Genomic DNA, 15,325 nt, shown 5'->3' with positions numbered 1-15,325 from the left:
ACCTAAAGCCGACCCCACTGGGCCTTTAGCAACCCCCCCCACACACACACACACACTGGCAGAAGACTTGCCATGGGAACTTCAGTGACCTCACACTCCCCAAAGAGACAGCCCCTCCCTCAGCACAGATCCCTGGTGCCCTGCCGAGGCACCGAGTGAGCGCTGGATCCGAGGGAGGGACGCCCCCATCTGAGTCTTTAGCTCCACCTGGGGGAGGGTCTGAATCAAAGTAGAGCAGGTGTGGCCCCATGGGACCCGTGCACTAAAGAGTGGAGCCATGGCACGTCCATGGCTGATACAGTCACGTCAGAGCCTACAAGGAAGGGGTGTGTGTCTCTGTGGGTTTACAGTCAGCTGTGTGTGTGTCTGTGGGTTTACAATCAGCTGACAGAGAAGGGATGGGCTGTGAGGCGCTTGGCATTGCAGCCCGAGGGCAAATGGTCCTCCATGCGATTCCCAGAGGGTCTGGAGGATCAGATGCAGTGAGATCTCTTGGCCCTTTAATCCCTTTGCCCTGGGGATCAAACCAGGCAGCTCCTGGAGTTGTCACTCAATAGCATGCATCTATAGACCCCAGTGGACCTGCTCATATGTATTTCGCCCATTCACTGTAGCAGCATAGGGTTAGGGGTGCCCTGCAGAACTCCTGGCTTTGCTTGGGCTCAATACTGGCTCAGAAATGTCTTGTAAATGTCTTGTACCAGGGGGTTGCCTGGTAAGTGAACTCCAAACAGATGCTGTTAGAGATCAAAGGTTTCAGGGAGCATATCTAGTGGTTAGAGTTAAGCCTCCTTCAGTCTAGTGGCTCTTGGCCACTGCCTCGCTCTGTGACCTTGGTTGAGTCACTTAACCTTTCTGTGCCTCAGTTTCCCCATCTGTAAAATGTTTGTTTGAGGGCATTTATCCGGCAGACCACACCAGTACGCTTTTCCACTTGGACAGCAAATGACTGGGGACCATCAGATTGCACCTGAGCCCCTGAGATTTAGGGGTGGGGGCAGGGGATGCTTCCCTTCTCTCGATCGTAGCCCTGGAACTGCAGTGAATTGCTCTGAGAAGATGGCTGGCTCCAAGCCCCAGTGAGAGGCTGCCATCATCCAGATAAGCTTCCTCTAGGTCTTCCTGAAGCTGACATGGTTGGATGTGCTGCTCCCCCATGAGTGATTAGCTCATTAGCGTAACTGCTTTCCCCAGCAGTAGGCGAAATTTTGGAAGCAGGTTGGGTGCCGCGTTACAGCTGGGCCATTTCACCGGCAATTAATCTTCATCAGAGCAGCCTGGCCCAGACTGCCACTGCCTCCCCAGACATGAGCGCCTCTTGCCCATCTTCCCAGCCCGTCCAAGGGGAGACGGCTTCGGGACGGGGCCTGGAAGGGAGCAGAAGTGCCGCGGCTGTGTGCGAGAGGCGGATGTGAACTGGGGCCTGGGGTTCACCCGGTCTGTTCATTTACAGTCATTTTCAGCAGTCCTGGAATCAAAGCGTGAGGCGTGAGTCAATGCACAGGCCACCGGCGGTTTCAGAGGCGCCTGTGTCCTCCATCCAAGTGCTGTTGTCTCCTGTGAATGTGGGTCTTTGGAGGGTGCTAGTGTGTGCGAGGAGAGAGGGAGGGGATGAGCTAGACCCTGGTGTTTGGAGCTGAATGCGTGGCTGGTTCGCAGGAGGCTTGTGGCTTGTAGAACCATAGGGCTGGAAGGGACCTCAAGAGGGCATCTAATCCATCCCGCAGCTGTGGACTCAGTTCCCATCTCTGCTGTCGACTCAACTGGCCGATCACGTAGGGCGAGATTTTTTCAGAGCCACGCAGCCAGCGTGCTGAGCTGCTGAAAAAGTCCAGCCATTAATTCTCACCTCGCATTGCATCAGAACCTCTGAATTTTCAGCTACCTGCTGGGGCTTCCCCTCTCCAGCTTCACTTTCCAGGCTCTAGGAGCATCCCAGGCATGAGTTAATATCTGATGATCAAATAAACTAGATAAAAGCTTTTCTTGAGACGAGAATCACTCACAAGAGAGATACAGGAGCAGGAAACTTTTCATTCTGGCTTGTCGAGTTAGAACAAGCTAGGCTGGATTCCGTCTGCCTCCATCCACCCAACAAAGCAGTTATGGGCTAAGGTAAGATTTTCTTGGCTCCGACCACAAGAGGAAGGGTGGCCTTCCGTATGACCCCAGTGCTAAGTGGTGTGGTTTAGCTGATTTACACCAGCTGTGGATCTGGCCCACTCTTGTTCATGCCTCCACGTGTAGGGCTACAACCATGGTATGGGGCACCTCAGCAGAGCTGTGATCAGAGGCGCTTTGCCCACCGGGGTGTGGGGCAGTGGCCCCCATGCATGGTGGGAGCCATTAAGGAAATTCCCCCAAAAGGTGGTATGCACCCCAGTGATTCCCCTTAAGAGGCGGAGCTCCAGGCTTCTTCAGGGCCCCTGGGCAACAAGGCAGCACGTGCAGCATGGGCTAGTGGGTAGGGCGCAGGGCTGGCAGCTAGGAGAGCTGTGCTCTAGTCCAGAGTCTCTGCCATTTACGTGTTGCATGACCTTGGTCAAGCACTTTTCCATTCTGTGCCTCCATTTCCCCTCCGGACCTTTGTCTGTTTAGATTGTGGTGGTGTCCAGCTTGGCTTCATGCTGCGCTTTCCCATAGCCCTCCGCTGTCCATGGGCAATAAGAGCCTGTGGAGGTGGGCCCCCCCACACCTTGCCCTCCCCCCCCCCGGTAGAGTGCCCGTGGCAGCCAGCGTCTCTGGGCACAAGGCCCTGGAGCTCCCCCCCACCCTTCGAATGGGCAGGGGCAGCTGGGGGGAGGCAGTGGGCATTGGGGACGGCTTTTTCTGCACAGAGTCGGAGCTGTGTTTCTCAACCCCCCCCCCAAGCCTCCCCCCACTTCCACATCCAACAAGGTCCTTAAAAGCTTCCGCACAGGCCGCAACAGACGGCTACGTTGCCTGGCAACCGGCAGTACATTAGATCGAGTGAATTAAAATAGCTCTGGATGTTGACCCTTCGCAAACAAAACTTGGAGCAGTTAACGAGCCCCTTAGCTGCCACTTGTCCCTGTGCCCCGTGCAGGGCCTGGAGCCAGGCTGCCAGGGAGCAGCGTGCCAGGGCCTGCAGGTCAAACCCTGTGGTCCTGACCCAGAACCCACTCCTGGGGTGAATTACACCCCCAGTCTCCATTCTGCCAGGCGCTTTACAACCCCTGGGCAGGGCACAAGGTCCTTGAAAGGGGGGAACCAACCCCAGGGGATACCTCCCCTCACCTTGAAACACACCAGCCCCCTACAGCAGTCCTGCACCCAGGCATGGACTCCCACTGTTACAAAGGGGGAAACTGAGGCACAGAGCAGGGCAGTGACTTGCCCAGGGTCACAAATGGCTTCTGTGGCATTGCTGGGAATAGTGCCCAGTTCTCTGGCGTCCCAGACTGGTGCTTTAACTACTCCGGAAAGACAAGTGGCTCAGTTTGTTACCCATATGTAAAGAGATGACTGTACAAGTTCAGAGCTCTGTGGGGGAACAGACAGAAAGAGGGAGCAGATCCCATTAGCGTAATCTGTTCTTTCACTGGCACATGTATCGGGCTAAATTGTGCCCATGAGTACGATTTCCGTGCCAAGGAGAAAAGGCCAAGCAGAGTGTCCTTTGGGTGGGAATGGAGCTGGAAACGGGGTTAGCACTGGCATCTCCTGCACCTGGAGAAGGGGCACTGGGCCAGTCCCTCTGCCCAGGGGCTCGGGGAGTTGGGCCTGGCCTGCCCAGCTGTGCTGTCTCTGAGATGCAGAGCCCTACTGACCTCTCTAGGCAGGCCCCCAGTGCGCTCAGGGCATGGTATCTGAATGGTTTCAGCCATTTCCTGCCTGGATCTGTTGATCATTGATCACCCTCTTGCAGCGGGGCAGTCCCAGTGTGCCCCAGGGCACCCGAACCAGGACTCCCATTCGTTCCCAAGTAGCCTGCCAGGGTGGGCGCCTGGATGCAGGTTCCCTTAGGAAGCAAGGGATACAGCGGCAGGCCAAGGCAGCCTGGAGAAGTCGCTCCCTCCAGGCTCCAGGGGGTGGTTTCCCCTCTTGTGCCGGTGGGTGGAAGGAAATGACTGGAGTGTGGGCTCCTGGCCAGAGCCGTGGGCTCCTAAGGTCTAGCCGAGGTTAGGCTCTGAAGGAGAAGAGCCATTCGCCGTGGGGGGAGAGAACTCCAAGGCCACTGAAGTCAGCGGGGGTTTAACCACCCCCTCAGTGGTGGGCATCTCTCTGCTCATTGGCAAAGTGGGCCACACGTTGGGACTTGTGCTGGGCTCCTCTCTGCTCCCGGGTGCTCAGGATGCAGCAACAAGAGCCATTGATGCATCTGCCTGAGTGGGCCAGACGCTCAGCTCGGTGACACTGAGGTGTTCCGGGCCAGCGCCCTCAATTTCCCCACAATGCACTGTTGCAAAGCGGCGGACGTGCAAACCAGACTGACACGCTCTAGGGCCGGAGGGGAGCCTCTTTGTCCCAACTCTGGAACTCACGCATTGAGATTGCTCAGCAGGTTTCCTTGTCTCTGTCCTCCTAACTATGGGGAGGCTGCAGGGGGGTTATGGGGTACTCGCTCCCTGTACTGGGGAGATGTTCCTGCATTTTTTCTAAGCCATGCAAACTGCATCCCCAAGGCTTTTTGCAGTGGGCACCTGATACGAATAATTAAGTTTTGTACTTAATTTCATAACCTACTTCCCAAGAGACACGCAGTAGCCAGATTTCATCGAGAGGCTCTAGGGATATTGGAGGCTGCACGGGTGCCTGGTAATTCGCTATCGGTACCTAATCGTTGTCTCAGCTTGCAGGTAGCTCCCAGCACACCCAGCTCTCGCAAACCTTTTCATTAGCTGAGGAGCGCGGCTGGGGTTTTCCTGCAGTGAGGATGCAAAGTGGCCATCATAGAACCACCTAGACTTGTGCAAAATGCACCCTTTGAGCTTGTGTTTAATGAAATAATCCAGTTCAACAAGATGACCCAAGGACTGATGGTGCTTTGCTACCGCCAGGGACTCAAAAGAGATGGCTTGGTTCAGCAGTGCAGAGAGATCTCTTCTCAAGCTGCATGTCTCGGGTGAGGGTGGGGAGGAGGGTGGAATTGTATCAGAGCTCTCGGAGACGGCTGAATCTGGCTTCCCTTGAAGCCAGTGACCAAACTCCTTTTACCAAAGGAAGGATCAAATTAAGATGCGGGGAAGCAGCTCTGAAGCAGGTTGAATGCCACCACTACCAGAGGGGATGACTGACTGATGTGTAACCACCCCCCTGCTCTGGCTGTCTGTTAGCGCTGAACCCGGGACTTCTGGCTCAAAAAGCGAGAGCCGCTGCTATGTGATCTTAACAACCAGCTCTGTAGCTCTTAGGCAATAGCAGATTCATACAGCTCTATGCATGGTCCAGCCTCCACAGGGAGACAGAAGAGCCGCATTGTAAATCTGGCTACAGTGATAAGCACGTGGGTTGCCTTACTGTGAATACAGATTTGAATCCCAGCTGGGTCAGCTCTTCTTAGATTTTCCAGGGGTAGGTGACTACGGTCTTGTGGTGCTATTTGAAATGCAGCTTTCCTCTAACGAGGGGCTATATTAAGTGACACCTCCTCTTTCCAGAGACCTGCTTCCTTGTGTGCGTCAGTCAGATCTGCTGGCTTGAGGAACCAAAATGGGTTGTGGCTACATTTCATTCCTGTTGGCCCTCCTGAGGCATCAGCAGCAGAATTGTTGGCAAAGTTCCAACCAGTTAAACCCTACATGGAATCCTGGTTTAGATATGGGGGTGGCGGCTGCGGAGTTGTGATCCAGGGCAAATAGGAAGACAATGGGGTTGCATAGATGTCACCGACGGCATGGTTTGGCCAGCAGAACCTTGATTACTGGTGATGATGTGCAAGAAAGAAAAGAACCCAGCTTGAGTCTCAGATCCCAGGCATTTGCTAGTAAACAGATCAGGTTTGAGCTGGAAATCCTGTTGACATGATGAACCCAGATGCCATTTCTGCAGTCTCTTTGCTGAGTAGGGCCTCACTTTCTAAAGCCGTCCAAGTTGGACCTCGCTGCAGTTGGTCCAGGGATGGTATCCCCTGTTGAAGGAGGGTCTTTCACGTGATGCTTTTATTGCTGGATGACATGGGATCTGTGCCCACTTGGCAGTGTCCTTTCATTTGCATCCCCATGGCTCCAGGACCCCTCCTGGATTAGAATCTCCTTCTCTCTCTGCCTTAACGGCAGCTGCCCTGCCTGGCTGCCGGCGTCCGTCCCCGAAGTGCTGAGAAGCAGATTAGAACAGCTCGTCTCCCATTAAGCTGTCAGTATTAATTAGGCAGAGTGGCTTAGTGCTCAGCTGTATATTTTTTCCTTCCTCCTGGTTGGGGAGAGGGAAGCTGGAAATGACTTACCATGAATTTGTTTCTCTCCCTCGCAGGGGCTGCGGAGTTGGTGGGCGCACGCTGGGATGGCCCTCTATAACAATGGGGCCAAGATGCCTTCCCCCCAGGAGGCGGCCAATGGATTTCCCCAAGCTGGCGCCTCCGGTACCTGGCACAAGCCGGAGGAGGAGGCGCGGCTGGTGGAGCCCAGCCTGGTGAAGAAGGCTCACCGGGAGATCCTGGATCACGAGCGGAAGCGGCGGGTGGAGCTGAAGTGCATGGAGCTGCAGGAGATGATGGAGGAGCAAGGGTGAGTGATGTCCTTCTGGAGGAGGCTGCTTTCCTGAGTGTGGCGGGGGGGACCGTTTCTCCCCTAGCAAAGCCCACACCATACACTCCAGTCTAGGCACACAGCTCTCCAGCATTGCACGGTCCTAAGAGGCCACCGGAGCCAGGCCAACTGCAACCCAGTACATCGCACCCCGGAGCAGGTCATTAGCCATCCTCACCCACAGCAGGGCAGTGCCTGGGAATCCCCGGTCCCCAGCCCCATATTCAATCCACTAGACCATGCTGGATTTCTCCACCACTCGCCACGCTGCATTCTAGGCCAGGGCTGCTCACGTTACGGCCTAGAGCAGGAGGCCTTGGTAATAAAGATGTAGCCTCTGTCTAGTGCTTTTTACATCCCCAGTGCTCGACAGACGCTGGCCCAAAGGATCAAAAATAGGGGCTTCAAGTAAAGCCCCTGTGGCTGAATGTAGGTGGGTTTTACAAAAGTGCCCAGGTGAGTTAGGAGCAAAGGTCCTATTGACTTGAGTGGGGTTTGTGCGCCTACATCCCAGAGGCATTTCTGAAATCTGTAGCTAAATATGGATTTTGGAGACTAAGCTGTGGCTCCTCTGGTTGGAAACTTTGGCCATTGTCTCATTCCAGCTCTGTGTTATCTGACAAGGTGTGACGATGTGACGCAGCAGGGAGGGGGGAGTGTTGACCTGGGAATGTGCCCTGGGGACGGGAGACCTGAGAGCCTGTCACCTGAGCCAGGAGGGGGAGGAGGAGGTAACACCTCTGCCCAGGAATGTGGATGGAGGCTGCAGCAGGGAACCTGCTCGGTGGGTTTAGTTTCAGTTTGGGGCTGGGTGGAGGAACACAGGGAACCCCAGGGCTGGGGTCTAAGCTCCCTGCTTCCCCAGAAGGACTTCACTGAGGGGTCCTGGGTGTCCCCACAAGCTCTGTTTTGGACTGTGTTCCTGTTGTCCAATAAACCTTCGGTTTTACTGGCTGGCTGAGAGTCTCAGTGAATCCCAGGAAGAGGGGTGCAGGGCCTGGACTCCCCCACACTCCGTGACAACTGGTGGCAGCGGTGGGATCTACTGCACCCCGTGAACGGCGCTTCCTGCAGTAAGTGACTGGGGAACAGTAAAACGAAGGGGGATTGACGGGGACCAGGCGTGCTGAAGATTCAGAGAGAGACGGTTTCAGGGGGCGGTTAACCCCTGGGAGTGTGTCACCAGAGAGAAGGACTTTTGCAGTAACAGGGTCCCCCGGGGGATTGCAGCGAGCGGTCCCAGGGGCGGAGGAGTCTGCAGCTCGACCCTGGCAAAGAGGTGGTGACCTCAAGAAGGACTGGCACACTAGGGGCTTTTCCTGGAAACCGTGGACAGCTGCCCGGCCTGCGAGTGGCCAGCCGGGAGATGTACGCTAAACGCCTTAAGAGCGACCTGGTGGAGCTGTGCAGGCAGAGGGGGCTGCGCGTCGGGAGGTCCACCAAGGAACAGCTGATTGCCCAGCTGGAGGAGAGGGATCGCTTGGATGACCCGATCCCTGTCCCTGAGGGAAGCCGCCCGGCGGACGCAGCGTGGGCCCTGGGGCCTGACCAGGCTGGGAGGGGTCAGACTGCTGCCCAGGACACCCCGAGACCCTTCCTACCTATGCCTGGGGGAGGGGTTGTGGGAAGCCCAGCGAATACCGAGGGCCCCCTGACCCCAGCAGCCAGCAGGGGATCCTCCCAGCGGAGCTCCCCATCCCTGGAGCGGATGCGGCTGGAATGGGAGAGGGAGAGGAAAATGAGGGAGCTGGAGGATCATGAAAAACAACGTCAACATGAGGAGAAACAACGTCAACATGAGCAGGAGGAGAAGGAGAAACAACGTCAACATGAGCAGGAGGAGAAGGAGAGGGAGCGTCAGGAGAAGGAGAGGGAGCGTCAGGAGAAGGAGAGGGAACGTCAACATGAGCAGCAGGAGAAGGAGAAACAAAGACAGCATGAACTGGAGCTGGCCAGGCTGAGGAGCAGTGGGGCCCCGGCTGCGGTGAGTGAGGGGGGACCCAAGACTGCAAGGAGCTTTGATAAGTGCTTCCTGGCCCAGCGGAAGGAGGGGGAGGACATAGATAGCTTCCTGACGGCCTTTGAGAATGCCTGCGAGCTGCACAGGGTTGACCCTGCAGACAGGCTCCAGTTCCTCACCCCCTTACTGGACCCCAAAGCCGTGGAGGTCTACAGCCGGATGACAGGGGCAGAGGCAGGGGACTATGAACTGTTCAAACAGGCCCTGCTCCGTGAGTTTGGGCTGACCCCCGAGATGTACCGGAGAAGGTTCCGGAGTCAGCGTAAAACGCCTGAGGTCACCTACCTACAACTGGTCAACAGGATGCAGGGATATGCCCGCAAGTGGACAGCGGGGGCCCAAACTAAAGAGGACCTGCTTGACCTGTTTGTACTGGAGCACCTGTATGAACAGTGCCCTTCCGACCTGAGGCTGTGGCTGGTGGACAAAAAGCTCGCGAACCCCCAGCATGCAGGGCAGCTGGCCGACGAGTTTGTGAACAGTCGGTCAGGGGGTAGCCGGGAGGAGTCCCAAAAGAACAGGCCCCCCCCGATGCAGAGAGAGAGTCACCATGGGGCCTCCCAGCGGGGAAATAGGGAGAACCCCCTCCAAAGGGGAACGCCTGGTGTCGGGCCCCTCCGACCCGTTCGAGGGGACCAACGTGACCTGAGCTGCTATCACTGTGGCCAGAGAGGCCACGTACGGGCCCAGTGCCCCGGGCTCCGGGACAAACTGAGCAGACCCAACCTACCCAGGGTTAACTGGGTAGGGACTCAGCTGGACGAGGGGCAGGCGACCCAGGAAAGGGGGGCTACCAGTTTGCCACCTGCTCAGGAGGGAAGAGTACCCCCAGCCAGCCCCGCCAGAGGGCTGGAGGCTCTGGACTCCGGGTGCTCGGTTTATAGGGTGGGTGCGGGGCTGTCCCTCCGGAGAGAGTGCCTTGTTCCCCTGGAGGTGGATGGGAGGAAGGTCAATGGATACTGGGATACGGGCGCGGAGGTGATGCTGGCCCGGCCCGAGGTGGTGGCCCCAGATCGGGTGGTGCCCAACACCTACCTGACCCTGACGGGGGTGGGCGGGACCCCATTTAAGGTGCCCGTGGCAAGGGTACACCTGAAATGGGGGACCAAGGAGGGCCCCAAGGATGTGGGGGTACACCACCATTTGCCCACTGAAGTTTTGATGGGGGGAGACCTAGAGGACTGGCCAAGCGACCCCCAGACCGCCCTGGTTGTGACCCGTAGCCAGAGCCGGCGAGGGGCACTGCGACCTGACCCTGGGGAGGGTACCACACTGGAGGCGCGAGACCCTACTCGGGTGGGGAGGGAGCGCCGAGGGGCACGGCTCAGAGAGGCTGCGGCCTCAGACCTGGCCACGGAGGGGGAACCGGGCCCCATCCCTTCCCCAGCCGCTGAGTTCCAGGCCGAGTTGAGGAAAGATCCCTCCTTGCAGAAGCTCAGGGACCTGGCCGACCTCAGTGAGGGACGGACCATGAGGAGAGGCTGCCAGGAGAGGTTCCTGTGGGAGAAGGGGTTCCTGTACCGAGAATGGGCTCCCCCAGGGGAAGGGGAGTCCTGTGGGATCAGGAGGCAGCTGGTGGTCCCCCAGAAGTACCGCCGCAAGCTCCTGTCCCTGGCCCATGACATCCCCCTCGCAGGGCACCAGGGAATCCGGCGCACCCGGCAGAGGTTGCTACAGAACTTTTACTGGCCCGGGGTCTTTACCACCGTCCGGCAGTATTGCCGATCCTGTGACCCCTGTCAGAGGGTGGGGAAGGCCCGGGACAAGGGGAAAGCGGCGTTGAGACCTTTGCCCATCATAGAGGAGCCTTTCCAGAAGGTGGCCATGGACATCGTGGGGCCTCTCAGCAAGACGACCCGGTCGGGGAAGAAATACATTCTGGTGGTGGTAGATTTCGCCACCCGCTACCCCGAGGCAGTGCCCTTAGCTTCCATTGAAGCAGACACCGTGGCAGATGCGCTCCTGACCATTTTCAGCCGAGTGGGGTTCCCCAGGGAAGTCTTGACAGACCAAGGCTCCAACTTCATGTCGGCCCTGCTCCGGTGCTTGTGGGAGAAATGTGGGGTCTGGCACGACTGGGCCTCAGCTTATCACCCCCAGTCCAATGGGCTGGTGGAGAGGTTTAACGGGACGCTAAAGATGATGCTGAAAACCTTTATGAACCAGCACCCGCAGGATTGGGACAAGTACTTACCTCACCTGCTGTTCGCGTACAGGGAGGTGCCCCAGGAGTCTACCGGATTTTCGCCTTTCGAACTGTTATATGGAAGGAGGGTGAGGGGCCCCCTGGACCTGATGAGAGACGAGTGGGAGGGGAAGGCCACTCCCGATGGAGAGTCAGTGGTGGAGTATGTCCTGACCTTCCGAGAGAGACTGGCTGAACTCATGGGCCTGGCCAGGGAGAATCTGGCCAGAGCCCAGAGGAAGCAGAAGGTCTGGTATGACCGCACGGCGCGGGCCCGGGCCTACGCCACCGGGGATCAGGTGATGGTTCTCATCCCCGTGAGAAAGAACAAACTACAGGCCGCCTGGGAGGGCCCGTTCAAGGTCGTCAAGCAGCTCAATGAGGTAAACTATGTGGTGGAGCTGTCGAACCGGGCCCACCACCGCCGGGTGTACCATGTGAATATGATGAAGCCATATTATGCCAGGGGGAATGTGGTGTTAGCTGTGTGTGGTCAGTGGGAGGAGCAGGGAGATGACCCTTTAGTAGATCTATTCCCTGGGACCAGAGCTGGTTCCCCCCTGGAAACAATCCCCCTCTCGGATCAGCTCACCCCTGCCCAGCAAGCTGAGGTCAGGGGGGTGCTGCATCCGTACCGACAGCTGTTTTCCAACCAGCCTGGACGCACTAATCTGACTGTCCACCGGGTGCAGACAGGGTTGCACCCGCCGATAAGATGCTCCCCCTTCCGAGTCACAGGGAAAACTGCTCAGGACCTGGAAAGAGAGGTCCGGGACATGCTGGCTTTGGGGGTGATCCAGCCATCGGCCAGCCCTTGGGCCTCGCCGGTGGTGCTGGTCCCCAAAAAGGATGGGTCAGTCCGGTTCTGTGTGGACTATCGGAAGCTCAATGCCATCACTGTATCGGATGCCTACCCCATGCCCAGGCCGGACGAGCTCCTAGACAAGCTGGGAGGAGCTCGGTACCTTACCACCATGGACCTTACAAAGGGCTACTGGCAAGTGCCGCTGGATGCAGATGCCCGGCTGAAATCGGCCTTTATCACCCCTCTGGGGCTCTATGAGTTTCTGACCCTGCCTTTCGGCCTCAAGGGAGCGCCGGCCACCTTCCAGCGCCTGGTGGACCAGCTCCTGAGGGGGATGGAGAGTTTTGCCGTGGCGTATATTGACGACATCTGTGTCTTTAGCCAGACCTGGGAGGACCACGTGTCCCAGGTTAGACAAGTGCTGGACCGACTCCAGGGGGCTGGGCTGACTGTCAAAGCGGAGAAGTGCAAGGTGGGGATGGCTGAAGTATCTTACCTGGGCCATCGGGTGGGGAGCGGCCGCCTAAAGCCGGAACCGGCCAAGGTGGAGGTGATCAGAGACTGGCCCGCTCCCCACACCAAAAAGCAGGTCCAAGCCTTTATTGGGATGGCAGGATACTACCGAAGATTTGTGCCCCACTTTAGCGCCATAGCCACCCCCATCATTGAGCTATGCAAGAAGGGGAAGCCAGACAAGGTGGTCTGGACCGAGCAGTGCCAGGAGGCTTTCCGGGCGCTGAAGGAGGCTCTGGTCAGTGGCCCAGTTCTAGCAAACCCAGACTTTGACAAGCCCTTTGTGGTGTTCACCGACGCCTCCGACACGGGACTGGGGGCGGTGTTAATGCAGGAGGATGAAAAGGGGGAGAGACACCCCATCGTGTACCTGAGCAAGAAGTTGCTACCCCGGGAGCAACACTACGCGGCCATCGAGAAGGAGTGCCTGGCCATGGTGTGGGCCCTCAAGAAACTAGAGCCCTATCTCTTCGGGCGACACTTCACCGTCTACACCGACCACTCTCCCCTGACCTGGCTGCACCAGATGAAAGGAGCCAACGCCAAGCTCCTGAGGTGGAGCCTGCTCCTGCAGGATTACGACATGGACGTGGTCCACGTGAAGGGAAGTGCCAACCTGATAGCGGATGCGCTGTCCCGGAGAGGGGGCCCCGAACTTCCCCAGGTCACTGGTCACAGTGACCCCGCTCAGTTCAGTCTCGAAGGGGGGAGAGATGTGACGATGTGACGCAGCAGGGAGGGGGGAGTGTTGACCTGGGAATGTGCCCTGGGGACGGGAGACCTGAGAGCCTGTCACCTGAGCCAGGAGGGGGAGGAGGAGGTAACACCTCTGCCCAGGAATGTGGATGGAGGCTGCAGCAGGGAACCTGCTCGGTGGGTTTAGTTTCAGTTTGGGGCTGGGTGGAGGAACACAGGGAACCCCAGGGCTGGGGTCTAAGCTCCCTGCTTCCCCAGAAGGACTTCACTGAGGGGTCCTGGGTGTCCCCACAAGCTCTGTTTTGGACTGTGTTCCTGTTGTCCAATAAACCTTCGGTTTTACTGGCTGGCTGAGAGTCTCAGTGAATCCCAGGAAGAGGGGTGCAGGGCCTGGACTCCCCCACACTCCGTGACACAAGGCAAAGGCTCAGCTCCTCGAGGTGCTTAGGTACCTAATGCCTGTTGATTTCAATGGAAGTTAGGAGCCCCAAGACCTTTGAGGATCTGGGCCAAAGTGTCTGAGCCCAAGAGCACAGAGCGGTCGGTGTCAGAGCCAGGATTAGCACTCAGGATCTCCCAGCCCTGTGCCCATTCGTGCAGACTGGTGGTCAGTCAGAGGAAGCAAAGGAGAGGCTGGAATGGCAGAGAGGTTGGGGTGCAGGGTGGTTCATGTGGTGGGTTCTCTCCCTTGTGTGGCGGTTTGGGGTGTAAGACTGGGAAAGCACCAAGGTTGAGCTGCTGCTACCAAACCAGAGGTCCTGGCAGATCCACGTTCCACCCCAGTGCTCCCAGATCCTGTTCGTGCATGTCTCAGCGCACATCGTGTTCTCCCGGCAACACGGGGATCAGACCCATGGCCCATCTCACCCAGAATGCTGCCACCCAGATGACTAGCACGTGGGTCTCTTCTCCGTTCCCTCTTCCTCCATCCAGACCACCATGCTGCTCTATGCCCTTAGGGGATCTGTCCCAAAATATTTTGGGGCCAAATCTTACTGAGCCCAGGCCTGGGAGCGCACTGCAGAGTATGATCAGAGACAGGCAGATAAACGGAGGGACAGTGAGATGCATCGTTAGCCCAAAACATAACATGTCCATGTTTTTCTGTCCTGCTCAGAAGCTACAAGATGCCCAAGTGGCTGCCTCCTGGTTCTGAATACCCTCTCGCTGTCTGATCACAGGGTAACCCATGACCCTTCCACACACGATCCTTCCTTTCCATATCTGTCATTGTCTCCCAGCCTTTCCTGACAGCTTCCCACTATAGACATTTCTCCAGCTGGATGGGCAGGCAAGAGGCCATCTGCACTGACAACACCCAGAGCTGTCTGGAGCTGCCAGACTGGGGCATTCACACATGGAGAGAGGCTGTCTTAGAATATCAGGGTTGGAAGGGACCTCAGGAGGTCATCTGGTCCAACCCCCTGCTCAAAGCAGGACCAATCCCCAATTTTTGCCCCAGATCCCTAAATGTCCCCCTCAAGGATTGAACTTACAACCCTGGGTTTAGCAGGCCAATGCTCAAACCACTGAGCTATCCCTCCCCTCCATCTTTCTATTGCCAAAGGCTGGTCCAGAGAGCTTTGCAGCAAGCCCGGCCCCATGCCAGGTGCACGGGCTGGCAGCATGATGGCCCAGGTGTATCTTTCATCAGGGCGTAGATGGGACGGGAGAACCCAGGCAAAGATCAGCCACCGGAATGAATCCAGAGGAAACGCCCAGCTCACCGAGTTAGGACAGCATCCCAACCAAAGCAGGGCACACGTGGGCGTATCTAATCATTCGAGCTCTGGGCAAACTAGAGGGTGTGGTTTGCATTGGGAGAAGAGTTTGGTGATCATATTTCAATTAGGGACATAGGAAACTCCAGACTGGATCACACCCATGATCCATCTTGTCCAGGATCTTGTCTCAGACAGTGCCCAGCACCAGATGCCTCAGAGGAAGGTGCAGGAAACCCCACCATAGCAGATTTCTGCCCCCCCATGAAGGTCTCATCCTAATTAGAGATTGGTTTAAGGCCTGATGCAGGAAGTTTAATATCCCTTCCAAAAATATATTAAAATTAACCGTTATAACTCCGGATATTCTGGTTATCCATATCCATATCCCATCCCTCTTTGATTCTTCCTAAGTTTTTGGCCTTAGCCGCATCCAGTGACAATGAGTTCCACTGTCTAATTATGCATATTTCAGCCCCAGTTCCCTGTCTGGGTTAAATTCTCCGTATGGGTGGGAGTCCTTAGTCTCCATGCAAAGGTCCGCTGGAATGCCTGAAGGTATTTTTGAGAGACGGGGCTGTAGAAATGCATGTTTTCTCTGTTTGCTAAAATTTTCTTCTCCCTTTTCTTGGGCGGAGAGGAGGGGGAGCCTTTCTCAGAAAGTCTTACTGAGAACAA

At 56.9% G+C, this 15,325-nt stretch overlaps 1 protein-coding gene across 2 annotated transcripts in view; it reads left to right on the top strand.

The window, feature by feature from the left end:
* SRRM3 (serine/arginine repetitive matrix 3) overlaps positions 1-15,325 on the top strand; it is a 178,697-nt gene that overhangs the window by 76,620 nt on the left and 86,752 nt on the right. For both annotated transcript variants that reach the window (XM_074974574.1, XM_074974575.1), the window contains exon 3: positions 6,433-6,686. In XM_074974574.1, the coding sequence (XP_074830675.1) occupies positions 6,463-6,686 (224 nt within the window). In that variant the 5' untranslated portion in view covers positions 6,433-6,462. The remainder of the gene's footprint in view (positions 1-6,432; positions 6,687-15,325) is intronic.

Source organism: Natator depressus, chromosome 17, assembly GCF_965152275.1.
Source record: "Natator depressus isolate rNatDep1 chromosome 17, rNatDep2.hap1, whole genome shotgun sequence".
In the NCBI taxonomy this organism is placed as follows: domain Eukaryota; kingdom Metazoa; phylum Chordata; order Testudines; family Cheloniidae; genus Natator; species Natator depressus.
Note: the sequence above shows the minus strand (reverse complement) of the source record. Positions and strands in the feature narration are given on the sequence as shown.